The sequence below is a fragment of the Phaenicophaeus curvirostris genome, chromosome 5 (assembly GCF_032191515.1).
Source record: "Phaenicophaeus curvirostris isolate KB17595 chromosome 5, BPBGC_Pcur_1.0, whole genome shotgun sequence".
Taxonomy (NCBI): Eukaryota; Metazoa; Chordata; class Aves; order Cuculiformes; family Cuculidae; genus Phaenicophaeus; species Phaenicophaeus curvirostris.
This window is the reverse complement of record NC_091396.1, coordinates 67,680,337-67,708,056: the sequence shown is the minus strand read 5'-3', so window position 1 is coordinate 67,708,056 and position 27,720 is coordinate 67,680,337. Positions and strand designations below refer to the sequence as shown.

General features: G+C 42.4%; 1 protein-coding gene and 1 long non-coding RNA gene across 2 annotated transcripts in view; both read left to right on the top strand.

Moving 5' to 3' along the window:
- The window catches only part of LOC138720595 (uncharacterized), a 512,056-nt gene that overhangs the window by 97,191 nt on the left and 387,145 nt on the right, over positions 1 to 27,720 (top strand). The gene's annotated exons all lie outside the window — the stretch shown is intronic.
- Positions 1 to 27,720, top strand: part of PELI2 (pellino E3 ubiquitin protein ligase family member 2) — an 81,275-nt gene that overhangs the window by 9,708 nt on the left and 43,847 nt on the right. Inside the window, exon 2 of the mRNA XM_069856886.1 lies at positions 17,960 to 18,089. Coding sequence (XP_069712987.1) covers positions 17,960 to 18,089 — 130 coding nt within the window. The remainder of the gene's footprint in view (positions 1 to 17,959; positions 18,090 to 27,720) is intronic.

Below are 27,720 nucleotides of genomic sequence, written 5' to 3'. Positions count from 1 at the left end.
TGAAGACCACGCATGGCCTTATGAAGTGTTTGGCAATAAAGACCTAATGTTCATCTGTAATATTTGTTGCTTATATTAATGATGATATGGCTTCACTTACGTGTAGCAATTAATTGTATGAAATGAAGACCAAGCAGCCAGTCGCACAGCGAGACAAATATTAACTTGAAATATCAGTTTACTGTGCTGCCTCCCCAGAGGGCTGGGGAAAAGCAAGGAGAGTTAGAGATAGCTGGCACATAGCATTTCTTGGCCTTCTCTTTTTTAACATGGTATGGTCTTCTTCTTGAGTGCTGTAATGTTAACTGATCCCGTTTTGTTGCAAAATACTCCTTTTTCCTCTTTATATTCAAGGAACTGAGGATAGAGAAGTATTGGCATAATCTTTCTTTCTAATGGATAGATGATTTTGGAAGGCAATCTTCATACTCAGCTGTAGTGGTTAGTAGGCTTTCTCAATACTGTTCACCCTCAAATATCATAGAATCATCAAATAGTTTGGGTTGGAAGGGACCTTAAAGATCATCTGGTTCCAACCCCACTGCCCTGGAGGGGGACACCTTCTAGCAGGTCAGGCTGCCCAAGGCCCCATCTAACCTGGCGTTGAACATCTCCAGGGATGGGGCAGCCACAGCTTCCCTGGGTGACCTGGGCCAGGGCTTCACCACTCTCATCGTGAAGAAGTTCCTCCTTATGTTTAGTCTAAATCTGCCCCTCTCCAGTTTATAGCCATTATGTATGCTATTAAATATGTATGCTGTCCTTATTTTAGAATCCAGTAAGTTCATAAACTGTCATGGAACAATTTTATTCTTCAAGCTGGATAGCTTTAATAATGCCTAAACAAACAGGTAGGCTTCAAACTTACGAGGAGTACCCTCTTAAGGCATGTGAACGTCATGGATGAAGACAAAGTGGTTCTCATTGAGAAGACAATTAGTCACTGTATGAAAGTAAACCAAACAAATGGAAGCGTATAAAAGCATAAATCTCCTCTGGTGTATTCCAAATAAACTGGAGACCAAATGTGCAAACTCTGTAGCATGTGCCTTCAGGAGGAGAGGGAGGACTGTTTAGTCTAGACACAGAAGTTAATGGGCTGAAACTTTGATATAAGCACAGCTGTATTTCTTCATGTGTGGCAGCATGACTTTATTTTGATTGTTGATGCTAGATTTAGTAATGGTGGAGTCGTAGCCTTTGAAATGGGAGTAGTGTGCGTATGTCCTTCCCTCGCAGGGAAGACTGAGCTGTTGAAAGATACAGAGCTGTATGGTTCCTGTTTCCCTGCACATCCTGTGGCAGGATTCTGTAGCTCACAGATGACCCTGTTTTTTATGGAACATTGATACTTCCAACTTGCTGTCCTCCTAGTTAGTCTGTGCTTGACCTCTGTGAGGAAACAGCTGTGAAACTCAATAAGTGAACTTAAAAATCATTTTGGCATTGGAGAAGAATCTTCCAGGCTAGATATAATTCACTACTCTGTAGTTGTCCTAACCTTTCCACTAACAGATGTGTAAGGCCTAATTTGAATTACTTTCTGACTCTTAACATTTGCTGGAATAGTTTCTCAGTGCATCAAGAAATGAGTTCTGAGTTCTTGAGTTTAGAATGTAGCCTTTTCTTGTAGGCTGTCGGCAGAAGTCCTGTTCCAGAGCCATCTGTGTGGTGGGAGAGGTTGCAATGCCTTGCTGGCAGAACGACAGTGGAGACAAGGGATTTCTTCACAGAAGCGTTCGCTAATCTGGTTCTACCAGCAGATTTAATTTTAATAGGCTGTCAGTTCTTCTGTGTTTTCTGCCAGAAAACCTACCAAGAAATGAGGCAAATGAAACAAACTGGTGTTGGGACAGATCTAGGGGGGGGGCAAGCTTTGGTTGACGTGAGCAGCCGAGTAACTTCTTCTATCAGAGCTAGATGTGGGCAAGGCACTTTGGCAATAGCTGAATGGATCGGTCTTGCATGGTTTTGTACTCCTCTCTTGGGTCTAGCTGGTCTTCGCTGGACTAATGAAAAGTCTGAAACACAAGAGATGCCTTTAAATGCTGTGGCAAGCAGTTGCTGTTGGGACTCTACCCATGTTCCTAGAGGTTCCAGGAATGAAGCTCCGTGGGCAGTGTCTGGAAGCTGCAGGGCTTTAGTCTCACTGAATGTGATGAGGTTCTTTTCCTTCAGTGAGATGTCTTGCTGAAGATAACAAGGTAGAGATCGCAAACTACTCTTTTGTTTTTAGGGATGTGAATTGCTGTTTTCCCACAATTCCAAACCCATTTCTTAAATCTTTTTTTGTAGTGAGCCCCTGCATCCATTTAAAACCTGTTGTAGTGCTTTCCAAGAACCTCTAAATATTGTTCCTCCTTTAGCCTTTGAGAGATAAATAAGTTTGCTTTTATTTTTTTCTTTTTTCTTTTTTCCAGTAATTTCTCAGTTTGCTTTCTGTCAGAGCAAAAGAACCTTAACTTTTGACTTTTTGTGCGTTACTTTCAGTATTTGAGCACAAAATACTGCAGTTGCATTGCTGGCTCTTCCCTACCTTATCTCTTTGGTTGCACAATCACACTTCCAGCTGCAATAATTGAGTGTTACATATTTAGTTTTTTTGCAAGTTTTGAATTTCCAGCATGCGGAAGCTTCATATATAGCAAATTCCTTTCTAAGTAAGGATGCAGGAAGACTACAAAATATAAAGTACAGTTCCCTTTGTAAGCAAAGTGGGGGTTTAAGTGGTTAGCAGGGTCTAAGTCAGGCTCAGCATGCCCTCTTAGTTTATTATGTGCAATGTGACTTTTAATGCAGTTCAGGAATTGTTTTCTGATCATGTATTGCTAATTTGCACCTTAAATTCCTTGGAGAACGCTGCTTTATATTAAGGCTTTACCTACTGGAAATCTCTCAGCACAGAGAGGACGATTGTGAAATAATACTTTGTTAAAGGGTAAGGAGGTCTTTCTGTGGCAAAAGTGATTTGTTCTTTCTCCTCTGGGCATTGCGTAGCCAGTGCAAGCAGGAAGGAAGGAAGGAACTGGATTTGGGGTTGGCTGAATTCCAGTTGCAGACTATTCAGACCCAAGCCAGAAAGAGTATGGGCTGATTTGTAAGTTGTGGGCAGAGATGGCAGTTGAGAAAAAACAGCTGTCTTGTGTTTTGTGAACTCATGAAATTTGTTGTGGTGTGTCAGATGGTAGAAGTGTGATGCTTTGTACTGTGTAGAGTCGGAGAAATGCATTAAAGATCAGTTTGTCATGCTTAGGTCAAGGGAGCAAAGCGCTTAGTTGAGTTAAACTAAAAAAGCCTCTTGGTAGATAAGCGTGTATGATGCTCTTTAATATGCAGAAAATAAGGGTATTCATTGGTAAAAGCAACAACTCATTTGTTAAAACCAGATGTGCGATGTGACGCTTGCCTCTCTGTGCCCTCCCTTTCTTCCTAGATGAAGCTTGTGTCTGTGATTGTAAGCAGCCTTTCATTTACTGAAATGAAGACAGCTTCCTACCTATATTCATCACTAAGTCTAAAGACTGGTCTTAGAATCATAGAATAACCAGGTTGGAAGAGACCCACCGGCTCATCGAGTCCAACCATTCCTATCAAACACTAAACCATGTCCCTCAGCACCTCGTCCACCCGTCCCTTAAACCCCTCCAGGGAAGGTGAATCAACCCCCTCCCTGGGCAGCCTCTGCCAGTGCCCAATGACCCTTCCTGTGAAGGATTTTTTCCTAATGTCCAGCCTGAACCTCCCCTGGTGGAGCTTGAGGCCATTCCCTCTCGTCCTGTCCCCTGTCCCTTGGGAGAAGAGCCCAGCTCCCTCCTCTCCACAACCTCCTTTCAGGGAGTTGTAGAGAGCAATGAGGTCTCCCCTCAGCCTCCTCTTCTCCAGGCTAAACACCCCCAGCTCTCTCAGCCGTTCCTCATCAGGCCTGTTCTCCAGCCCTTCACCAGCTTCGTTGCTCTTCTCTGGACTCGTTCCAGAGCCTCAACATCCTTCTTGTGGTGAGGGGCCCAGAACTGAACACAGGATTCGAGGAGCGGTCTCACCAGTGCCGAGTCCACCTGGGCCCCTGCTGGCTCATGGTCAGTCACTGTCAACCAACACCCCCAGGTAGCTCCAACACCTGCAGGCAGATTTCTAGACAGACTTCTCCTAGTCTGGAGCTGCTCAGGGTTGTTGTGCTCCAAGTGCAGGACCCGGCATTTGGCCTTGTTAAACCTCATCCCATTGGACTCTGCCCAGCGGTGCAGCCTGTTCAGATCCTCTTGTTAGGGATAATTTAAACTTATTGCTTTCTTCTTTCACTTCTAGGTTTTACATACATTATTGCCCATTTTTAGAGAAAAAGGAGTTTTATATGATATATAGAGTGTGACAAATGTTGTCAAAATGGAAATATTAGTGGTATAGCTTGGTATTTGACAGGATCTGTTAGTTTCCTATTATTTGTTGTTTATCTCTCTTTGGTTTGGAAGAAATGAAAGTCCAGATAGTGCCTGTTCAGATGTGCAGTTTGTCTTTGCATAAATTAGTTGAAAACTAGAGAAGTTCTGACCAAGTGTCTGTCTCAGACTTACTGTGGTAACTGCTCGTAGCCTCTAGAACTTGCTTGGAAGTACTGAGGTGGTGTGGGATAAACTGTTGGATGATCTGATGCCTCTCTGAGGCCATCAAGGGCAGATGCTGGGTAGGGGTAGAACAAGGCAGGCAGTTCTGGAGTGGCCTCCCAAGCACATGGAATGAAAGGAGACATCCCAGGTAGTTACTGCTCCAAGCTGTCTAGGCTGTCATCTAGCAGGAGGACACTGCATCCTCAACTCTGCTAGCACTATTAGCTCGCTATTCCAGTCATTTTCCATCTGCTGCTGGTGAATACTCCCATGATTTACTGAAAGATATAGTGACAGGTGAGGTTGTAGTCTCTAACTGGAAATGAAGTAAGTCATTGAACTGATTTTATTCCAAAGCCTCCCAATGCTATTTGAGCTCTGTTACAGAGAGTCTAAGATGAATGAGCCCCCGACTCCCCCCGCCTCGTTAGACATCCAGGAATCCATGTGACTATGATTCTCATCTCTGAGGAAAAGCTTCAGTTGGAGCTGTCACCTTAGTAGACAAAGAATGAATCCAACTGCAAGATGTGTACCCAGAGGAAATCATGCTTTGCTGGTTCTTCAGCTTATGAAACTCCTTGTTTTTTGATTGTTCTCTTTGTTGCTGTGATTGCTTCATTTCTGCTGCCTGCAGTAATGGTGGGATGTCAACTTTGAGTGAATGGGAATGGACATAAACGTTCTGGCACTGCAAGTAGCTGTGGGGAAGAGGTTTGGATTTAGCAGAGTTTTAATTCCCAGTGGCTGCCTGGGCCAGACCATAAGGTCTGTCCCAGGTGGTTGTGAAGAAAACTTCAATACAGTAAATGTTCTTTGCCTGTACAAGCCACCGCAGTGCCTTGGGATGAAAAATTTAATGGTTGTTATTGGGGTACTAGAAAAGCCTTAAGTAATTGTGCTTCATGAAGCACGTGGTATAGAATATGGTGTTGTGATGATCGTGCTTTTGATCAGTTCATCTGTGCTTTTTCAGTGGAAGATGATGTCCTTGATGAGTAACTGAGTGTTTGCTTTTCTTGGAAAACCAGCTTTTTGAGCATAACCCGAAACTTTGTTTTGAGAATTACAAATAATGCCTCATGTAGTCTCATTCTCGTACTTTTGCCTCTTGAGTATGAACTCAGTTAAAAACTAAGGCTAATATTCTGTTTCATTCAACACAAACATTACATTTTCTGGATGTGAAAAGGCTCCCTTTCCAAGTGGTTGTAAAATAGCCTAGTTGAGGATTTTTGTCCTTGGCCAAAACTCTGAAAGGGGACGTTTGTTTGGGATTTGTCCAGATGTGAATGCCTCTCTAGTGGACTTCAGGCTTGTTCCATTATAATGGGCAGTTCCAGAAGATTTACTTCTGAGTTTTACAAAGATATTGGGAGGGGCTGATGGGATGTCAGTGTTTTTGTACAGTCATTCTTATCTCCTGCTGCCCCCAAGGTGGAAGAGCAATGGCATCTCTTGCCTGAGGGATTTCAACATAATAGAAGCAAATGGTATAGCTCTTTCTTTTGCTTTTGATAGGGCTGTAGGAGGAAAGTAAATCAGTTGTGGCAGACCTTTACCGGCGTCTTTATGGGTATAATGACAAAGTATTGACCAAGTAGCAAGGGAACGTGCTCTTTATTTTCTAAAATGCGTATGCGGTATCTTTAGCTGCATTAGGGAGAAGAGGTAAGGATCTGGTTATCTGCAAAGCCCACATAAAAGGGGGTAGATTACGTATGTACTTGTGCATCCTCATGTACTGGCAGAGGTCTGAGATGCAAAATTTCTTAGCATCACACCACCGCTCAGTTAAAAACAGCGTATTGTAGTCAAGGTGTCTTTGTGGAGAATCATGTCTGGTATAAAAACTTGAGGTCAAAAGGGAATATTTTGAGCCAGCCTGCTATAATTGATTACCTGATTTCTGTATCTCTGAACTAGCTCTATCAGGCGTGCTCTGCTGCAGAATACAATTCTAATTTCAGTCTTGGGCTTGTGAGCTTTATTTCTATAGCTGAATTTCCATTTGGCTTGCAAATGCTACTTCCAAGTTCTGTAATGCTGTCTAGAATTACAGCCTCTACTTCAGGGAAACATTGCTTTAAACAGATACTCTGTTTTCTTGGTCTGGTTTGCCCTATAGGGCATCCTTACCTTTAAAATCAAAGAAATCTAAATAAATAGAGAAAAACGCATGAGGTGGCTTGCTTTTTGAAAGCTGTTGAACAAAAGTAGTAATAGTGTGCTGACCATCTTTGTGGGTTTTGGCTCAGAAAGAGCTGGATTTCCGAAGGAAAAAAAATTGAGAGAGAACTGTCTGTGGTTTTAAACTTGTTTTCTCTTTTACAAACCATTGTGCCACTGGTGGGAATGACTTAATGTCTGTTGGAATGCATAAATGCAAGTTTTAAGAAACTTCAGATCATTGAGTATGTAACTAAGAGTAGCCAGGCTGGATTAGCACTGCAAATAAGTGAAAATTATGGTCCTCCAGGAAACTTAGCTGCTACAGAGCTTTCGGTGTGGCTTTAGGTTTTCAGTGGTTGTGTCTGTATATAAAGAGTCTTGCAGGAGAAGGGTGCCCCTTCCCATCTGAGGATGGTAGTAGTGCAAAATTAAGAAGTTGCATAGTGAATTGTTCTAGAGATCAGAATCTCTGAGCATCTAGAAGTGAAAAACTGCAGGAATATATAATTTGTGTGACTTGGGTTCATTCCTAGTAAGTGCATGCAGATACCTCATTATCCTTAAATAGTTGTGATGCTGGTCTGAGACCTGTAAAGATTCAGTGTTTTTGATGTAATGTTTTGAGGAGTCATCTTAAGGGAAGAAAAATCTCAGTTCTTTGGATAAAAGCGTGAAACTGAAACACTTTGCTGTTGTAAAGCTATGCAGATCAGAATTAGTTTTGCTGATCAGCAGTAAACACTGAGCAGCCTTGCTTTCCCTGGCTAGAGGTGACTGATTACCTTTGTTATAGATTATGATCAGAGCAAACACCCAAAGTTGCTCTGAATTAGTAAGTTGTCAAGGTGGTTTAAGTCTGAAGATGATATATATCAAAGTGTAGTTGCCTGTGTTGCTGCACTGCTAATTTCTAGTTTATTAAGACAAAAAAAAACCCCACAGCTTCACCTGTGCTGTGATGCTTATGTATACATGGTGCACACACTGGTCTGGTAGGTTTGGGGTAGTTCTTTAAAACTGAGTATGAAAATAACTACCTCTCTGTTTTTCAGGGTACTTAATGCACTTGTTACTGAAAAATAGGTACTCCTGAGCTTTCTTGCTAGCTATTCTGGATGTAAGGCTGCATTGTTCCATAGTGCTTTTCAGACTTCAGCGCTGTGCTGTTCTTCCAGCCTCTGTGTTCTTCACATCTCGATGGTTTTCTACATCTACCTCATTGAATGTCCCCTTGTTTTTTTCTTTTATATTGTTTGGAGAGTAAGAATTAAAAGCAGGAACCTGTGACAATAACTCACATGGAATACTTGTATGGTAAGTGTAACCACATATGATTCTCAGTTAGGTTGGTACATCTTGGGCTGGTCACAAGTGGTGTCCCCAGGGTTTGGTGCTGGGTCTAGTCCCATTCAATATTTTTATTAGTGACCTGAATGAGGAGATCGAGTCTACCCTTAGCAAGTTTGGGAATGACGCTAAACTGGGAGGAAGTGTTGATCTGCTGCTGGAGGGTCGGGAGGCTCCAAAAGGATCTGAACAGGCTGGATCCATGGGTTGAGACCAGTGGGGTGAAGTTTAACAAGGCCAAATGCCAGATCTTGCACTTGGGGTGCAACAACCCTGTGCAGTGCTCCAGGCTTGGGGGAGAGTGGCTTGAAAGCTGCCTGGCAGAGAAAGACCTGCTGGTGTTGGACAAGAGCAGCTGAATGTGAGCCAGCAGTGGCCCAGGTGGCCAGGAAGGCCAACGGCATCTTGGCTTGGATCAGAAATGGTGTGGCCAGCAGGTCCAGGGAAGTGGTTCTCCCCTCTACTCTGCATTGGTGAGGCTGCACCTCGAGTACTGTGTTCAATTTTGGGCCCCTCACTGTAAGGACAGTGTTGAGGTCCTGGAGCGTGTCTGGAGAAGAGCAATGAAACTTGTGAAGAGGCAGGAGAACAAATCTTACGGGGAGCGATGAGGGAACTGGGTTTTTTAGCCTTGAGAAAAGGCTGAGGGGAGACTTAATTGCTCTCTAGGACTACCTGAAAGGAGGTTGCAGAGCGGTGGGTATTGATCTCTTCTCCCAAGTGATATGTGAGAGAACAAGAGGGAATGGTGTCAAGCTTCACAGAAAGGGTCATTGGTCCCTGGCAGAGGCTGCCCAGGGAGGGGGTTGAGTCACCTTCCCTGGAGGGGTTTAAGGCACGGGTGGACGAGGTGCTAAGGGGCATGGGTTAGTGTTTGATAGGAATGGTTGGACTTGATGATCCGGTGGGTCTCTTCCAATCTGGTTATTCTATGATTCTAAGCTCCGTCAGGGGAAGTTTAGATTGGACATGAGGAAAAATTTCTTCACGGAAAGGGTTCTCAGGCCCTGGCAGAGGCTGCCCAGGGAGGTGGTGGACTTACCATCCCTGGAGGTGTTTAAAAAGTGGGTAGATGGGGTGCTTGGAGACATGAATTAGGAGTAGGCAGGTATGGTTGGAGTAGAAGATCTGTAAGGTCTTTTCTAACTTTAAGATTCTATGATCTGATGGTGAAGCAGCCATCGAAAATAACCTCTGTCTAGAAACTTTCAACCTTGCTGTGTGCCAGAAGGTGGAAAAGTAGCTCTTTGGTCTTTCTCTTTACTTACCTGCTCTAAATCTGCTCAGAGCAGGCAGCGCGGTAGATTATCTTGCCTTTAGCTGTTTGTGCCACTGTAGCTGTCAGTGATAATGCAGCCTAAATGACAGCAAGGAAGCTGCTGTGTTAAGAGAAGCAGTAATGCTTGCAGAGAAGGAAACTGAATTCTTTATTTTCTGTTTCTGTGGCAAGCGTTTGGGTTTCTGATAAGCAGTTGGGATTGAACAGGGAACCGTGCATTTGTAAAGCTTTCTTTTTTCCCTGGGAAACTAGAAGGGATGTTAAACTTGATAGAATTTGACAGGGATGTTGCAGGTCAGGATACAGTAGTTGCGTGCTTCACTTCCCATTCAGTTCCCTGCCTGTGAGATCACCTGTATTCACAAAGTGGATGCAATTTTTACCTCTAATCTGTGCTAAATGATACTGAAATGAACCTAAGAAGATTCTTGTCATGCCTGAGCGTTTGAAAAAGCTGTAAGTAGCAGATGTCCTGGAACTTCTTGTGTGTGTAATCACAAAAATGATCTTATAACTGCTTGTATTTTGAGGATAGCTGAAGTTATAAGAAAGCTCTCAGTTTCTTATGAAAATGTGAGCTGTCAAATAGTCCTTCGTAGTGTTTTAGGGAAATCATTTCATTACTTAGGAAACGAATTTTCTGATTTGTGCCTTTTCTTAATGGCCCAAATGCTCCTTTGAATCAACTGTAGTTTCTCCAGCATATTTAATGTAGTGAAGTTTCAGATATAACATGGTGTTATTACTAGTCATTCTGCAGGCTAAAATTTGAATGGCTTGCTTTGGCACCTTCCAGCATGTGTGAAGCACAAATAGCTCAGGAGTCTGTGGTATGTCAGGGCAGGTGTGTTTTGAGGTCTCCTGAATCCTGTCATTATGTGAAGTCTGATTTGTCTTAATTTTGAAATTTCCAGTCTTTTTTTTTTTCTTTTTTTTGATCTGGTATTTAAGAGAAGATTGTAGATTGTTTCCGTACAAAAGCGTGTGGATCCTAAGCCCCTGGTGTTTTGGATAAACAGTCTTCCTCCTTCACTTCTTTCTCTTTTTGCATCAAAACCCAGCTGCGCATAGTACTTTCCTTTGGAAGGGATTTTGTGTTTATCTGACTTGTTTTGAATGCAGTGAAAGCTAGATCTCACTTTCTATCATATCTATCTGTATTTAGTTTAACAAAATGCCGTATCAAACAATTTCAGTGGCATTTGGTTAGATTATAGATAGTTCAGATGAATAGCTCTTTCTCTATAGTATGAGAGGTTTAGGGTTGGAAAGAGGATTCACTACACATGGTGCTTTGCCCACCTCTTATGCTCTTTTAGCTAGAATAAAAAGCATGCTTTGAATGAACTTGATTAGTTTATACCCTGTATTTTGCTGTGCGCTAGCATTGCTGGTTTTATGCAGTGGTGAATGGTTTTAGTTGACAGCTTTGGAGATGGGCTTAAAGCGCTGAATAAAATTGCCTCCTTGTTAAATGAATTGCTGGGGGGGAGCAGTAAAATGTTGGAGAAAAGGGTTGTTAAGGAAGTCATTATGTGAAAGAACAGATTCCCTTACCCTCTGCTTTGTAATAGGAAGCCCCTTGCATTCTAATGCTCTTCTAGCATATTACTTACATTGGAATTGGTGTAATAGCATCTTAAATGTGGGGGTTTGGTGTTTTGGTTTTGGGTATTTTTTTTTTTATATTCCTATTAAAGGTAGCTGCTCTTTTCCCCTATTAGCATCATGATTATGGGTGGCTTCTAAGAAATCTGTTGTAGGTGAGACTAATCATTCCTTTCTCTGGCTGTAGTGCTTAACTGGGTTGCCTATGTAGGTTTTTGGCTATTAAGTTGTTTGGAACTGTCAGCTTATTTGACTGCTTTAATTGAAACTTATCCTGATGCTCTAGTAGTCTGCATCAGCATGTTCCTTTAGGCTCTTCTAGAGTATAAGCTTTTAATCAAACTCTTGTGCTGCTTATATAGTTGTGTTGCCTATGCAGTGAATAACCTCCACGCTGCCTCTTGAATATCTGTTTCCACACTGTTGTTAACACAAGGAGGAGGCCATAGCACCCTGATATATGCTTTTCCCTCTCAGAAACAGGCATTTTCCCTGCGAACCAGAGAGCAACCAGTTCTATTCCAGAACACCTAGGGAGAAGTAAGGTCACCCTGGAGAAACCCAGCTACTTCGCATGTGATTACTTGCAGTGTTTTCAGTAGATAAGGTCCTACTTAGTTTCACTCATGAAGAAGGGATGTAGGTTCTAACTTATCTGATCTGCGCCTTTGACAGGTTGAGTTATTTTCCCTGTGGTGTTTCTAACCTTTTAGCCTTGTGTTTAGCTAATCCACACTCCAGGTTCTTGATCAGAGCGAAGCCAGCTGTAATTGAACGTAAAAACACCATAAGCATAGGACACAGCTTTTTGGGTCGAGCTGACTGCTAGGTTCCTAATGGCAGCAGGAGAAATTAGGAGCAACTCTTGAAAGGTAGCTAAAAAAAAAATAAATTAGAAATAACCACTAATTACTAGCTAGTGATGCAAATTGATCTTCTCTCTGAAAAGTCTGCCTGATAACTAGAGGATTTAGCAGGTCAGACCACATTTTCTGAACCACTGCAACCTCTTTGAAGGCTCTGGGACTGCATGGGAAGCCATAAACTAGGCAGGCAGTGCTAAATTTGGTGCTGGGGAAGAGGCTTGTGGTGAATGCACAGAATTGATCACTGTGCCAGTGAGTATTCTAGAAGTACTGGAGAAGGGAGTGCTTCCTAAAGCATTAAATGAGAGTAAAATGACTTCACAGATGCAAGAACAAAAGAAAAGCTCATTATAGCTGCAACTGACTCCTCCAACATACCTTTCTCAGGATAGTGAAGTTTACGGATGCAAACCCATTGCTCTTAATTGGAGAAAGACGAGATTATTTGGGGCTTTGTAACTTGCTCGTTTGGATTTTCTCGCTCTGCAGGAATAGTGCTTTATTAAGCTGGTAGTGATTAGGAAGCACTTATGCCTATAGAGGTGTCTTAGCCAGCAGAGGTGAGATTGTATTTCATTCAGGATGGGGGAGAGTCCAGTGGAGGCCATGGAGCTGATGAGGTGGGACTGGAGCATCTCTTACGAGGAAAGGCTGAGAGGCCAGGGTCTGTTCAGCCTGGGGAAGAGAAGGCTGAGAGGGAACCTAATCAATGCTTATCAGTGTCTTAAAGTGTCAGAGTCAGGAGGGTGGGGCCAGACTTCTTGACAGTGCCCAGCAAGGAGGCAGCACTGGAACAGGCTGCCCAGAGAGGCTGTGAAGCCTTCTCTGGAGTTATCCAAGCCCACCTGGATGTGTCCTTGTACAACCAACCTGCTGTATGTGACCCTGCTTGTTCTATGAATCATAGAATCACCAGGTTGGAAGAAACCTGCTGGATCATCGAGTCCAACCTCTGGTCTGGTACAGGAAAATGTATCTGGAATGAGTATTGTCTTAAAACCCAAACCCATTCAAGTTATTTTGCTGAAATAGTACATCAGTTGGAGATGCAAAATGAATTCTTCAGTGTAATACAAGGGGAGTGCTTGTAAAGATTATGAAATACTGTCAGTGTTATTACGTAAAAGGAGACCCAAGTTCACTTATTTTGTTGTTGCCATTTGAATCTTCAAGTTTTCTGTGTGCGTTTTGGTGTAAACTAGCATGTGGCTTTTTCCTTTTAATCTGTGACTAGGGGAGTATGTGTTGGATGCTTTGGCAGAAAAGGGCTTTCCAGTTAGTCAGGACTTCAGTGTACAGTCAGGAAAAGTTCTGAGGTGGGATATTGCAAAGGGGAATCATGAATTTAGAATTCCCGTGTTGTAGATCTCATGATAACTGTAGACTTGCAATACTTCCAAAGGAATCTCTCGTGCTCCCTGTGCTGTTTTTCCTTGGTTGCTGGCTGATATAAGTGCTTCTATGGCTTTACAGTGAACTGGAGAGCAAGGAATTGATGTGGTTTAAAACTAAATTTAAAGCATAAATCTAGGTTTCCCCTTTGTGATCCAGGGAGAGAAGTAGCAGGAACAGAATAGCAAATGAATGGTGGGACTGCTGGTTTTGGCAGCAGTGTTGGCCCACACTAGTTCAGTGATGGTAAAAATATAGTGTAAGCACAAGCTGAGTTTTTGATATGTGCTAAGTACATACTAGATAGAATTAGAATGTACTTAAGAGGAAAAATTCACTCAAGTCTGACTTCCCAGTGAAAGCTGTTGATAATACTTCTGCAGCTTTATTTAGCCTGAGGATGATGTGCTTTTTCTTGCCCATTACAGCTGTGGTAACAACTGAACTCCAGCGTGTCATCTGTTCAAAGTGGAGTCTGTGAAATGAGATGGTTTGCATCTAAGTGTGACAAGATATCTAATAGAACTGTTAGTATTAGGTGAGGAAAGTGAGGTCAAGTTGCTTGGTTTTGTCCAGAGGAAATGCCACCTGTGAACCTGTTTAGGTTGCATAAATATGGAGAGGAATTTAGGTTTCATGATAGTTTGTATTCTCATAGCATTGTTAAAAAAAAAAAGGCTACATGCAGCTGTGTCTGGTAGCTTGTAGATATTCTCACTAGTTTTGAGGATGACTTCCCTGCACTGAAATCCAACTTTTCAAGGTACAGATTGAGGTTTTTTAGAGCTCTTGTCCTAAATAACAAGAGGTCTTGTTTGCTCTTTGGAATTGGTTAAGCCTAATTCCTATTATAAAACAAACCAAACCAAAAAACCTTGTGTAACAACTCGTTCCACAAAAAGGTTCGAAACTTGATGATGCTCTCGGAAGCAGTCAAGTAGGTATCTACAAGACTTGCAGAAAATAGGAACTCGCCACGGTGTTTGGTCTGTGGGAGAGAGCATGTGTGATCTTGCTTTCTAGACAGCAATAAATCCAAGCAAAGGAGAGGCTTTCATTACATATCCCAAGCATGGGAAAAACTTAGCTGGAGTTTGCATTCCATTATATACCCAAGTCCTCAACTGTTTGATGTAAATCTGTAGGAAACTGGCTTTGATAATTACAGTGCCCATAGCCTTTGCCAGCACCACTCCCTTATTTGCAAGAAATAGTTCTATCAACAGAGATAATTATCCCAAGATAATGATAGTTGTCTCAGTATTGTTGTCACCGAGAAACATTTGGAAAAAGGACAGGGCTGCTCTTACCCCATGAGTTGGTCTGGTGTTTTGGAACATCCAGAAAACTTCAGAAGTACCCAGTAGATCTGCATGCGAGCAGGGTCATCTCAGAAATGCTCGTTCTGTCTCTGGAATTTAATTTGTCCTAGTTTGCTTTATTAGTTGGAAACAACATTTTAAGGTTTCTTGTGGAGGGGGTAGAGTTTGAGCTGCAGTGTCTTTGGTAGCGCTGGCCATCTTGCAAGGCATGATGTTGATGTGCTAATGTACGCAAGTAAAGTGCATCAGGCTACTGGAACTACTGGAAGGATGCAGGGAGGAGGGAAATGGGTCAATGCTTGTGGAGAGGAGTTGTGAGAGGGTTCAGCAGGGAGCTTCTGCTCCCTCTTTGAATGGTTGAGGGAACTGTAGGAAGATAGGGGAGGTTTAGGTTGAACATTAGGAAAAGGTTCCTCGTCCAGAGGAGGGTGGTGGAGCACTGGAACAGGCTCCCCAGAGAAGTGGTCACAGCGCCAAGACTGACAGTATTCAAGAAGCATTTGGGCAACTCCCTCAGACACATGGTGTGAGGGGTTGCCCTGTGCTGGTCAGGAGTTGGACTCGATGACCCTTGTGGGTCCCTTCCAACTCAGGGCATTCTGTGATGATGTGATTGGTTTATGAAGTTCCTCTTGGGTATGGCGTAGCTTGGAATCTCCAAGTGTTCAATGATGGGGAATTTGTGGCCTTTGTGGGTTGTTGCACGCTTAGCAAGATGGAGACGTTGGGTTGAGTGGGTGGGTGCAAGTCCTATTTAGGCTGACTAGATGCTGTGGCATAAATGTCAGTTCATTTGGTTTGTAGATTGTTTAGGTGGTGGCATGAAAGGTGTGGCCCCAGTGCCATGGGAAGGGTTGCTTTGTGGTGAATAAGTTGAGAGACCTGGCCTATTAAAAATGAAGGCATCTGCTAAGGTAGCAGGAGGGGAAGGAGGCAAGTTCTTGGACGCTCATGTTTTTTTCCTGTAAAGCACAGATAAACGCCTAAGTAATGGTCCTGGCTCTTCGTCATGTAGTCAGATAAAGGTAAATCCTGTAGGTCTCTAAAGTATAACAAATGGTAAAACTACTACTTGATTCCCTCTGCCCTTTTGTGCAAATGAAATTGGGAAATTGGCACAAGGAAAATTTTCATGAAAACTTGTCAGTGCTGATCAGGATGAATCAATTCAACTTTGGCTTTGCTTGTATTCCTTTCCTAAAGTTTCCAAAAGGCCTTTTAACCTTGAACGGCTTCTTTCTTTCTCTTTTTACAAATATAATTAAATCTCAGGGAGACCTGAAATGAAATCACGCAGCCTTTTCCAGTCACAATTTGTGAACATGAGAAAAACCAAACAAAATAACCCCGCTAGCCTGGTTTTAACTTTCAGTGGAAATGCTTAAATTCGGTACTGCTTAGTGGCTATGCAAATGCAAAATTAATTGCAGAATATAAAGCTGGTGGTGTACTAGTTATGTATTATAACGAATTATTGCTTTCTCAGGTTTTCAGATAAAAATAGTTACAGAAGGTGTTGTCTTCGAGCGAGTTAAAACTTGTTGGTGTTTTTGTGGTAATGTAGTGTCTTTGGAAAAAAAAGCACGTGTACATATCTAGGAAGATCCAAGCTGGAGAATCAAATTATTCCTATTTCAAGGGCTTGTATTGAAGTTGCCTGTGGATTGTATTGATGTATCTTTCCAGGAACTGGTCTCTTCTGTTGAGGATCCACTGTGTTAACTGAGAGCTTCTTCTCTTGCGTAGGGTTAATAACAAGTTTCCAGATACAAGTAGGCCTGGCATGAAATAATAGTGGCTTATTCCTGATGTTTTTCGGCCATGCTGGGAATCTCTTTCAATCTTCAGAAAGATACAGCAGTCTTCTCTATGGAAATAGGAGTGAAAGAACAAGTTCCCTTGTAGCCCAGCTGAAAAGCTTTTATGTCTCTAGCATCACGTATTAAGTGTATATTTAAAAAGTCTGGTTTTATGTTCTAGTATACTTAATTTGAGATGATTTCAAACTGAAGTCTGGTCTTGTTTGTTCTCACAAACGTTCAGCAGTGCTGCAGTTCAGATCACTGGTGTTTAGAAGGTCTTAACAGCCCGAGCTAGGAGTGACTCTTAGCCTTCTGTGGGCTACAAACACGTGATTTAATCTGTAGGTACTGTGGTGGATGTAGAGCTGACCTATGTCTAAGTATACCTCTAAATAGATAATGAGTTCTCCTAACTTTCTTAACCTCTTTTGCTTTGCAGGGAGTCGGTCACCTTTTAATCTTCTTCCGTCTTCTTTTCAGGTTATTTTCCTGACTGTGATGTTAGCTTTTAATCATAAAGACTGTAGGAGAGGGATAGATGTGATCAGTGCAGAATAAACCTCAACACTAAGACAAATGAGGTTTATAAGTGGAATAACACCTTCAGGTAAAAGTCTGAAATCTCTGAGCATCAGGAATGGAGGAGGCTTCTATGTGGTAAAGAATAGTCCTGAGAGTTCTTTGTGGTACGTGTGCTTGCCCATGGCAGGGGCTGGAACTGGATGGCCTTTGAGGTCCCTTCCAACCCAAACCACTCTATGATTTTATGATCTTTAAAGATGAGCTGAGAGTTCTCAAGGACGTTACAGGTGATAGTACTGTGATGAGAAGCATCTACCTGTCCTAAATATAGAATCATAGAATAACCATGTTGGAAGAGACCCACCGGATCATCGAGTCCAACCGTATGTGGGGAGGAGTGGCAAGAGAGATCAGTGCTTGTGCATTGCAAAGAAATTCCCACTTGGTTCCTTCTCTGGGGAAGGAGCTATTTCACCTTGAGGCTCAAGACTTCTCCACATTGTTAATCCACTGGAGATAAGCTGTCAAAAGCTACCTCATGATTATTGAGTCTTCAGATATAGTCACATAAACTAAAAACACTTGCATCCTCTTGCCTTAATAATAGATGAAGCCTTTAGGATTAGAATTAAAAAAATGAACCTTGCTCTTCCTCTTGTCTTCTCCACCCTGCATGAGCTGTGGGGAAGGGGGTGGTAAAAACACTGTTAAAACTATTCATGTTCTGAAATTACAGAGAAGATTTGAGGATTTGTTCTTCCAAGCTCCTTTAATTCTGGAGGTGAAGTATTTCTGTGGCCGAACAGCTCAGTATTTCATTTGTAGTTGATGACTTTATTAATAATTAATAAAATTTCAACCACTGGTAGGTAAAGAATGTTTGAGTTCTTGTAATTCAGAAAGCATAACTTACCATGGTTATGTTACTTTTTTGATTTTCCCCAGGCAATTGATGACATCAGGACACTGTGACCAAATTATTGCGTTTCTCTTCTGTGTTCCCAGTTAGTGGTATTTTATACCAGACTTCTTTGTATTTTTCTAGGTATAATGGCTCCCTCCCTAATGGTGACAGAGGACGCAGGAAAAGCAGATTTGCCCTCTATAAGCGACCTAAGGCAAATGGAGTTAAGCCCAGCAGTGTTCATGTGATTTCTACTCCTCAAGCATCCAAGGTATGTGACAGTGGGGTGTACTGCAGTTTTCTGATGATCCTGGGTGGAGAACTGCTTGTGTATTACTGCTAATTTATCTTTCTGCTGGTTTATCCTGTGGTAGTCAGATGTATTCATTTTAATGAAAAGTCTATGGTGGATTTTCTTCCTAGGGATGTGTGCGTGTGTTTGTGTGTGTATATATATACAAATTTAATTTTAATCCATTTGCCTGTATAAAATGGTTTTTAAACCCAGGTATGTGATAATCCGACCTTTCTGCCCTTGCTCAAACAGCTTTGTCGATGCCAATGGCTTTATCTGAGCTGTAAAGTACAAAAACTGTTCTAATTTCTTGGTTAAGTATGAGATTGCTATATCTCATTCCTCTTCATGAAGAAAACTGACATGGTGTAAAAGACTTTGTAACCCCTCTGGGCCTTTCATTTTTGTTGCTTTTAATAATATTATATATGTTTTCACTTGAAGTCTAGTGTAGGTGAAGGAGGAAAAGCTGTAAATATATTAACATATAGAACTGTCCAGGTTAAAGTTCTGGTGGTGGAGCATATTTCAAGCTGCAAGTCATTGTGCCTCTTCTCTCAGACCCTTTTTCTTGGAAGCAAAAAGTGACTATAGAGTTCTAGTCAAACTGGAGGGGGAGTTCTGCAGTGACACTCACAAAAATACATGGTTTGTAAGAGGTGTGCATTGTTTTTACTGAAATCCATATCAAGGGAGGGAGAGAACATATTGTGCTCTTCAAGAAGGAAATCCTGGCAGTGCAGAAGCAAGCTGTGGAGAGGAGGGAGCTGGGCTCTTCTCCCAAGGGACAGGGGACAGGACGAGAGGGAATGGCCTCAGGCTCCACCAGGGGAGGTTCAGACTTGATATCGGGATATCCAGGGAGGTGGTGGTGTCTCCATCCCTGCAAGTGTTTAAAAGGCAGGGAGATGAGGCTGCTCAGGTGCTTAGTGGCAGATAGGAATGGCTGGACTCGATGATCCAGGAGGTCTTTTCCAACTTGGTGATTCTATGATTCTAGATGCAGCTGTCAGAAATGTGGTGTCTGAGACCAAGATAAGAATACAATGTTTAAGACATAGTATAGGTGTATGTTTTCTTTTATAATACATACAATGCACAGTATATACCTAAACTTACCAAAAAATGCAATATCGAAGCTTATTTTTATTGAAGATTGTAAGGACTTGCCTAATGCAGATAAACACGTGGTCACTTGGATTAGAAGTTTCTGTAAATACTTTTTGGTGTTTGTATTCTCAATATTAGTTAAATCTTCCTGATTAAATCTCCTTCAAAAGCGGTGGCCCGCAGTGTGTGTCTGTATGTCTGTAACTCTGGTTTGTGGCTTCCAATGTAACAAATGGAAGTGTTTTACATAGCTGATGGAAATATATACATGTTCTCCCTGGATGATCTTAAGTGTGTGGAGTGCCGATAGTATTTCAGCATTTGAGTTGCAAAATATTTAAACACCTGGCAGACACTGCAAGGTACCTGGTTGATGTTCATCGGCATTGTTGTTGTCGGGCAGATAAAATGTGCTGTACAAATTAGTGCTTTTATAAAGATAACATTGGGTCCAAGACATTTAAGTCGCATCTTTTTGAGGGTTTGGATTCAGGTAGATACGTCTGGGTGAATGTGTTCTTTTGCACTTTCTCTGAACTCCTACAAGAGAGCTTTTGTGTATTTATGCTGTGGTCTGGGGCAAGGCTGGTGGATGTCTGCCAGCACCGTGCTGCAGCAGATTGCAGTTAGAGCTCTTCCGATGCACAGGAAGGGTGCTTACGTTTTAAATCTTTCACAGACTTTTCTGACATCTTAAACAACAGAGCCTAAATGTGTTTTACTAGGAATGGCTTCTGCGCACAACTTCTGTAAATGATTCCAGGAACAGACTAACAGGGAAGTGTGAGCTGCTTTGTTCTTGGATAATAATGTGCAGCTTGACCTTAAAAGTTTTGTTCTGCTCTCAGTCTTTCAGTCTAACTTATTGAAGGAAGATAAAACAGTGGGAGCTTGCGCTGTGCAAGATATTAACAGGTTTCCTCCCTTTACATCCTTCCTTCAAACTTTTCAGATACAGTTCTTTGTTTTGCTTTGCTTGTCTATCACTGTGCAAACTGGATCTTCCAGTAGAAAGAAACATGTTATTTTCAGAGTCCTGATGATTTTTGGGTGGAGGATTTAGCAGAGGTGGGTAGGACACTGACCGTCTCCATTTCTTTTGTCCCTGCTGCGGCATGGATGCTTGAATAAGGTGCATAGCTGGTTTTGTGTTAGTTCCATTTATGCAACAGCTCAAGAAATGTAATTGTCACCAGTTTTCAGTTAGTATGTCAGCCTGAGAACTGCAGTAGATCCTAAGAGGAAGCTTGTCATGTTCCATTGTCCCTGCCTTGCAGGTGTCAAGGACAGCTGGAGTTGCAGTGGTTTCAGAAGTAAATTTAGCTGAGCTAATTACATATGAATCAGTGCCCTTTGTTTTTCCCACTTGATTGCCTGTTTTTTGCCACCCTGCCTTCTGGAGGTGCCGAAGCAAATTGAGAATTGTTTGGCTTTCGATGGCATATGGGTGTATTTGGGGGGGGTAATAGGGTATATTATATAGGGTAATATATATTATTATAGGGTAATAAGTCTGTTTTTTCAGAGTGTTAAAATATGCATATGTCTCTCCAACTTTGTGCTCATCTTTAAAACCTATTTTATTAACTCTGTGCTTAGACACCATTCAGGAGATTTTCTAGTGTCCCCTATTTTACAAAACTCAGACCATTTAAGACAGACTTCTTCCAGTATTTTCAAAATTTGTGTTACTGTAAGAAGGGAAGATTAAAACTGTTAGACTGTCTGTTGTTTGTCTTTCTGCATGTCTTGGATGTGTGGAGGGGGAAAATGTGAGACTTAGTTGTGTGTGAACCTTACTTGAGATTTTAATGATCTCCTCTGCTAGGCTAGAAAGCTTAGTCCAAAGTTGTCAAGTCACAGGAGAGGCCATTCCTTGCATTCGCTTAGGTCTCCTGATGAAGACTATTGTCCTCAGTCATGATCGTATGATCTCTGAAAACCTTCCTCTGACTACCAGACTCTTAGATATGATTAACTGCTAGCTCATCATGACATAGCTAGGATTGCTGATTGTCATTTCCAAGCAATTAGAGCTGTTTACAACTAACTTCTGATATTGTTCCTGGCTTTTTTTTTGTGGTTGGGTTGTCCTAACTGTTGCTTTCATGCAGGATGGTTAGTACTGTGGAGCTCAACTCTAGGGCTGCTGGTGTCTGAGATGACTAGGAAGTTTACTTGTGCAGGAATTTTCAAGTAAGTGCTGAACTTAGTGAGAAGAGGATGTAAATTTTCAGAATAATCACCTGAGGATGATGGGATGCTAAACTGGAGTTCACTAGGGTTTTGTGGGGGGATATAGGAGGTTTAAGGTGGTTTTTTTGTGTTTTGGAGGTTTGTGGGGTTTGTTTGGTCTGGAGTATACATGTCTGACAGGGAAAGAGGTGTCTGTAACTGAAAATAAAACCAGTTTATTTGAGGGCAATGTATCTTTCTTGCAGACATTAAGTAAATAATATGCCCTGTCTAAATAAAAATGTATGATCCCAATTTCTGCCAGGTGCAGATGTTCACCTTCCTGTGCACATCCCATCTATTGGTTCAAAGGGACATTAGCGCTTTCACTCTGTGCAAACTCAAGTGTGTCTTCGTTCCTGTTTCCTCCTCTTTGGAGGTTGCTCTTTTTGTGGAACCGTGGGAGAGAACTCCCCCTGTACTGTACAAGGGGTGCTGGCAGCTGGCCTTGACATATGTAACAAAAGTTATCAGAAGTAGAACTGTCACGATAGGACCAGGGAGGGATGGTTTTAGCAGAAAGAGGGGAGATTTAGATTGGATTTTGAGAAGAAATGTTTTCCTGTAAGGGTGGGGAGGCCCTGACACAGGTTGCCCAAGGGAAGTCGTGGCTGCCGCATCTCTGGAGGTGTTAAAGGCCAGGTTGGATGGGGTTTTCAGTGGCCTGACCCAGCGTCACGTAAACCCCCGTGACTCTAGATATGTATGTATTTAGATTTCTTCATTGGTTCAGAATGATTTGAAGTTGTTTCTGTGTATGAAGGTTAGAAAAATGAAGGAGCTTGATGTATATTTGAGATACTTGAAGTATGGCATTAGGAAGCATAAATTGCTGCCATTAGTCCTCCGTGATTGCTCAGGATGACTCTGGCATGAGTGAATTCTCTTGTAACAGCATGTGTAGTATTTGAGACCTTCCAAAGTATTGAGTCTGTGGGCAAAAGAAGAAAACTAGCAAGTGCTATAGGTATTCATTTCTAACATGTGCATGTGGCACTTTGATGCTTAAGTGGTTGCGTTTGTAATACTGACTTGATAGAAGATTGCAAATGTCTTTTGAAATAGAATCATAGAATAACCAGGTTGGAAGAGACTCACTGGATCATCGAGTCCAACCATTCCTGTCAAACACTAAACCATGTCCCTCAGCACCTCGTCCACCCATCCCTTAAACCCCTCCAGGGAAGGGGACTCAACCCCCTCCCTGGGCAGCCTCTGCCAGGGACCAATGACCCTTTCTGTGAAAAATTTTTTCCTAATGTGCAGCCTGAACCTCCCCTGGTGGAGCTTGAGGCCATTCCCTCTCGTCCTGTCCCCTGACACTTGGGAGAAGAGCCCAGCTCCCTCCTCTCCACAACCTCCTTTCAGGGAGTTGCAGAGAGCAATGAGGTCTCCCCTCAGCCTCCTCTTCTCCAGGCTAAACACCCCCAGCTCTCTCAGCCGCTCCTCATAAGGCCTGTTCTCCAGCCCCTTCACCAGCTTTGTTGCTCTTCTCTGGACTCGTTCCAGAGCCTCAACATCCTTCTTGTGGTGAGGGGCCCAGAACTGAACACAGGATTCGAGGAGCGGTCTCACCAGGGCCGAGTCCAGAGGGAGAATAACCTTCCTGGACCTGCTGGTCACGCCATTTCTGATCCAAGCCAAGATGCCATTGGCCTTCTTGGCCACCTGGGCCCCTGCTGGCTCATGTTCAGTCGGCTGTCAACCAACACCCCCAGGTCCCTCTCCTCCAGGCAGCTACAAATTGCTACAAAGCACAAAACCCTCTGCCTTTAATTACCTATTTAGGGTGGTACGTCTTGGTATTTATGATGTCTGCCTTTCTTGGGATCAAAGTCTCCTTTGGTAACCTGTGGTAGATAAAGGCAACCTGTTTTCTCCCCTGTGAAATTACTATTTCAAGCTGGCTGGGGAAGATCTTTCCAACTTCTCTTCCAATTACCTGCCGAGTTGGCTTCTGCTTTGTGGTATCACAACAGCAGCTTGTATAGTCGCTGGCTGGGTTCCTGCAGCTCAAATCAAGTTTCGTGCTGGTACTGCAGAAGCACAAAATGCAGCCATACCAGTAATTATTAGGTTGGGAGAGAGCTGCAATTTGTGCTTTGAGTGATGAGAGAAAATGAAAGTATAGGATTCTCAGTTATCTACTGTAGCTATTGCATCTGCTTTGACGTACTCTGTGAATTTTGAGTAAAAAGACCAGAAATGCTTTTGGCACTGACAGCTTTTTAGTGTTCGTTCTGGATGGGAGCTGTAGAGCTCAGCTGCTGTCAGGAGGGTGCTGTGGCTGTTTGAGGCTTCACTCTTTCCTTTTGAGCACATTTATGGTGTAATCGCTTCATGGAGCACTAATTTGTTCTGAAGTAACTTAATCACATCGGTATCTTGAGAGTCCCGAGTTGTGCAGCGGCAGCTTTTTTTTTTTGGTTTATCAAACTGAATCTGCTTGAATAATGGTTTCCTTGGTGTAGAGTGCCCTTTTCTTCTATCAAATGAGCATCGTTTTAACATGCCAAGTCTCTACCCCGTTGCCTTTGCAAAGAGTAGGGACTGATTAGCCAGAAGAAAATGGTTAGACCATTTACATTAGATACAACTTAATAAACGACAACTGGGGCTTTGAAGCTCTCCTTTCCGAGCTTTTGGGGCCTATTGAACAGAATGCATGTCAAAGGCTTTGGAAAACATTTTACAGTGTTTTTTAACAAAAACCAGATGTTTAGTGAAGGAAGGGGAATTAAAAATTGCTGAGGACTGCAACCATTTTTTTTTTTATGACTTAACACTGTTTTTTTGTTTTCATGCTCTCCCTTCAGAGGGCAGACAAAAGATCAAAAACTGCTTTCCTTGTTAACAGTTTAAACTACATCTGCTGTAAATCAATATTTAGAGTAGATTCTATGTGAATTTAGGTGCTCTTTGAAAGCAGGAGGAAATGCAGTGACCGCCAGGGCTGGCGTTAAGAAACTGTGCACTTCACAGGCTGCGTAACCCACGCCTGCACAATATCTTACCAGTCTGCAACTTCCTTTGCCCTGTCAGAAATAACCTGGCGGATTCCAGTCTCGTGGAATTGGAGATCTAGGTAAAGTAGAAACTGTGTCCAAGCTGATTTTCATATGCTGTAGCGTAAGGTCAGATGCTGCAAAGCTTTGCTGCCCATCAGGGAATGTCCTCAATTTTGTGCCACTGGAAAAGCTTACAAGTAGGATTTGTACCGCAGTCAGCTAAGCTGCTGGTTTCTCTGCAAGATAACGATTCCACTAGTTGAGCTTCATGTGGTGTGACTTGTTGAAAACTATATTGTTCCAATATGACTGGTTTCTGCCTGTTCCCCCCACCATTCTTTAGGATTTAGAGTGGATGTTTTGGACCACCTACCGTAGTGGAGCAACTCTGTTCTGTTCTATTACTCATTTATTCTATTCTGACTCTTAATTGCCTGTAATGGGTCAAGTCTTAGTGCATGTCTCCTGAGAGCTGGGCTGGGCTGAGCTTCTGAAAATTTAGGAGGAAACCCAAAGCTGCTTTTGGATCAAATGAAGCTGTGTGGACAGTGCATTGTTTCTGCTTCTGTGGTGGTACTGCTTTTTGAACTTGCTGTTGAGGATAATGCATCGTTGCAAGTGGGTATTACTAAGCAAGAACCTCCCTAGAATATTAAAAGGTGATGACAATCTGCTGTTGTCTTCCAGGTGTTTGGGTGGCTGTGCTACAGTGCTGGACAGCCTGATGCGTACAGGGGCTTGTATACAACTGTTGGAAGAGTCTGTGACTGCTGGCATCTATAATACAGGAATTCCTAACTACTGCTCGGAAACATCCTTCATCTCTGTCATGGGGGGATTTCTACAAGTCTGAAATACGACTTTCACGTTAGCTTTGAACTGCAAAGCCCCCGTAGAGAGTCAGTTGGATTCTGGACTGTGTAGAATTGTAGTTTTATAGCACATATGACAGAGCCTCTCCTTGACTGAGACTTGTACCACAGAACTGCGGACAGATGTTCTGGCACTAGGAATAAGAGAGCGTATGCCTTATTCTTGTGTTAGTCTTTTAGTGAAATTGAAGCTTATGGTAGTATTTGATCCTGATGATATTTCTGTTGAGGTTGTTTCATGCTTAAAAGAAAGTATGGTGTCAAGAGGAGAATGCAACTAGTGACACATGTGCTTTTCCTGTTACCTCAAGCTGTAGAATTGTCTTAAATGGGTGGAATATTGTGTTTTCAAAAAATCGGGTAGCATATACTCAGTCACAGCAGTATGGAACAGCTTTCCTGGAACAGGGGAGTTGGAACTGCATCAAAGAGGACATGAGGCTTCTGTGCTCTAAGGCATTGTCAAAGGGAGCAATTATTTTGAAAACATAGAAAGCAATTCAAGATTCATGGGCCAACAGTAACTTTTCAAAGAAACCAACAGCTGCTATTCCTGTCTTACAAATTAGAAAATACTTATTTTCCAGAGTGCTTTGAGATTTTGCTGATGGAAAGAACAACATCTAAATATTTCTTTTTGTGAGTCTTTTATGACTGTGTCTGTAAAATGAGTAATTTTATCTGTTTACTGAGTGAAGTAGCAGAGGGGTGACTGACTTGAGACTACAAGATTCTTCTTTCCACTGTTTGTGTCTCTTGTCCGAGTCGTGTTTATGCTTTCTTTTAGATGCAGGACAAATTTGTTTTGAGGTCCTGCTACTTTACTCCTTCTCAACACAAAAGATAGCGCGAAGATTTGTGGAGAAAACAGGGAGTGCTTTATCAGGATATTTATTGAAGGGATGTGTCCCCAGCAAAGTGCTTATGGTGATGCTTTATTTGCTGAATGCTCTAAGTTTTGTAGCACTAGAGACGAATTATGTTGTGTGGTCATAAGAGCAATTTGGAGTTCTGTAGCACTACAGGTTTACTTCTACATAGTAGAAGGCTGTCCTTCCATAAAAAAGAGCTTGCCTAGCTGTTGAGTCTACAGTAAAGCTTGTGCTTGTAAGACCTCCATGCAAGACTGTATTATGTACAGGCTTGTCTTAAATTCTGCATGTTTCTTGTCCATAGTGATTCAGGAAGCTCTAGACTCTGCAGACGTCTGATGTGAGATAATGCATGTGGTAATATAAACTTTGCACTTCTAATTTCAGAAACAGCAGATGCCTATCTTTTTGACTTGAGCAAACTCATTATACGTCCGGCACTGCCAGCTTGCTTGGTTTTGCAGAACTTGATTTTCTTCCAGCTCCATATCACTGTGAGGTCAGAGTGGTCTCTTCCGCACTGTGTTCTCCATGGTCAGGGAGTGATGGATACTCTTTTATGTTGGCAAGCAAGGAGAGGGGAATCAGTCCCTGTCAAGCTGAAAAACTGGATTTAGTGCCAGAAGTCAGTTTTGCATATTCCTGCTGGAGCTCTCACTCCAGTGGCCACTGGCCTGATATTTGATTGGTGGCTCATAAGAACAGGACCAGTGTCTTAAGTGATCTGTCTTGGTCTGGGATTATCCAGATGTGTTGCACACTCAGCTTGTATGTTGACAACTACCACTTCTGTTATTCCAGAGATTTCCAAGGGACCATTCCCATGTCTCAGTGTCGTAGCCCTAGAACTAATCTTTTTCCCTTCTCCCCTAACTCCTGGGTAAGGAAAAGGGAAGCAAGCATAGGCTTGAATTTATTTGTTTGTTTACCTATGTCATGTCTCCGTGTGACTGAAGAAATGTTGGTTCTGGGATATGTGTGGTTACTTGTAGCTACACAATTCTGTTTCTTCTCTCAGACTTCTTTGGTGGTGGCTTTGACAAAGCATTCCCAGTTTGCATCTTGGTTAACTCCTTTGTCTAAAACGGTACTGGTCATCTTCAGTGAGGGATGTTCTTCTCAAGCAAAGGGAACCTAAAAAGAACCTGGAACTTCCCTGATGATATAAACTGTTCCTGCAGAATGGTTCAGCTCCTGAGATTGGCCTTAGTTTATATGTCACCAGCATAATGCAACGCTACTGCTGAAACATATAGATGCTGAACGTGGGAAAAGCTGTCCTGCAGTCCTTTGCTTAAATGTGTCTCTGGGAGACTCTTTCCCACAACAGAGTCTTTGGGTAGTTCTGCTTGGAGTCCATCACTTGTATGGGTGGACATAAGCAGATCATACAGATAACCAACCAGCTGCTCTTTGAAGCTCTTCTCTTCACGGTATTTTGGCTATATCTGTTTAATATGCTGTCTCGTCCTGAGTCTGCATTTCCAGAAGAGGTAATTAAGGAGATTGT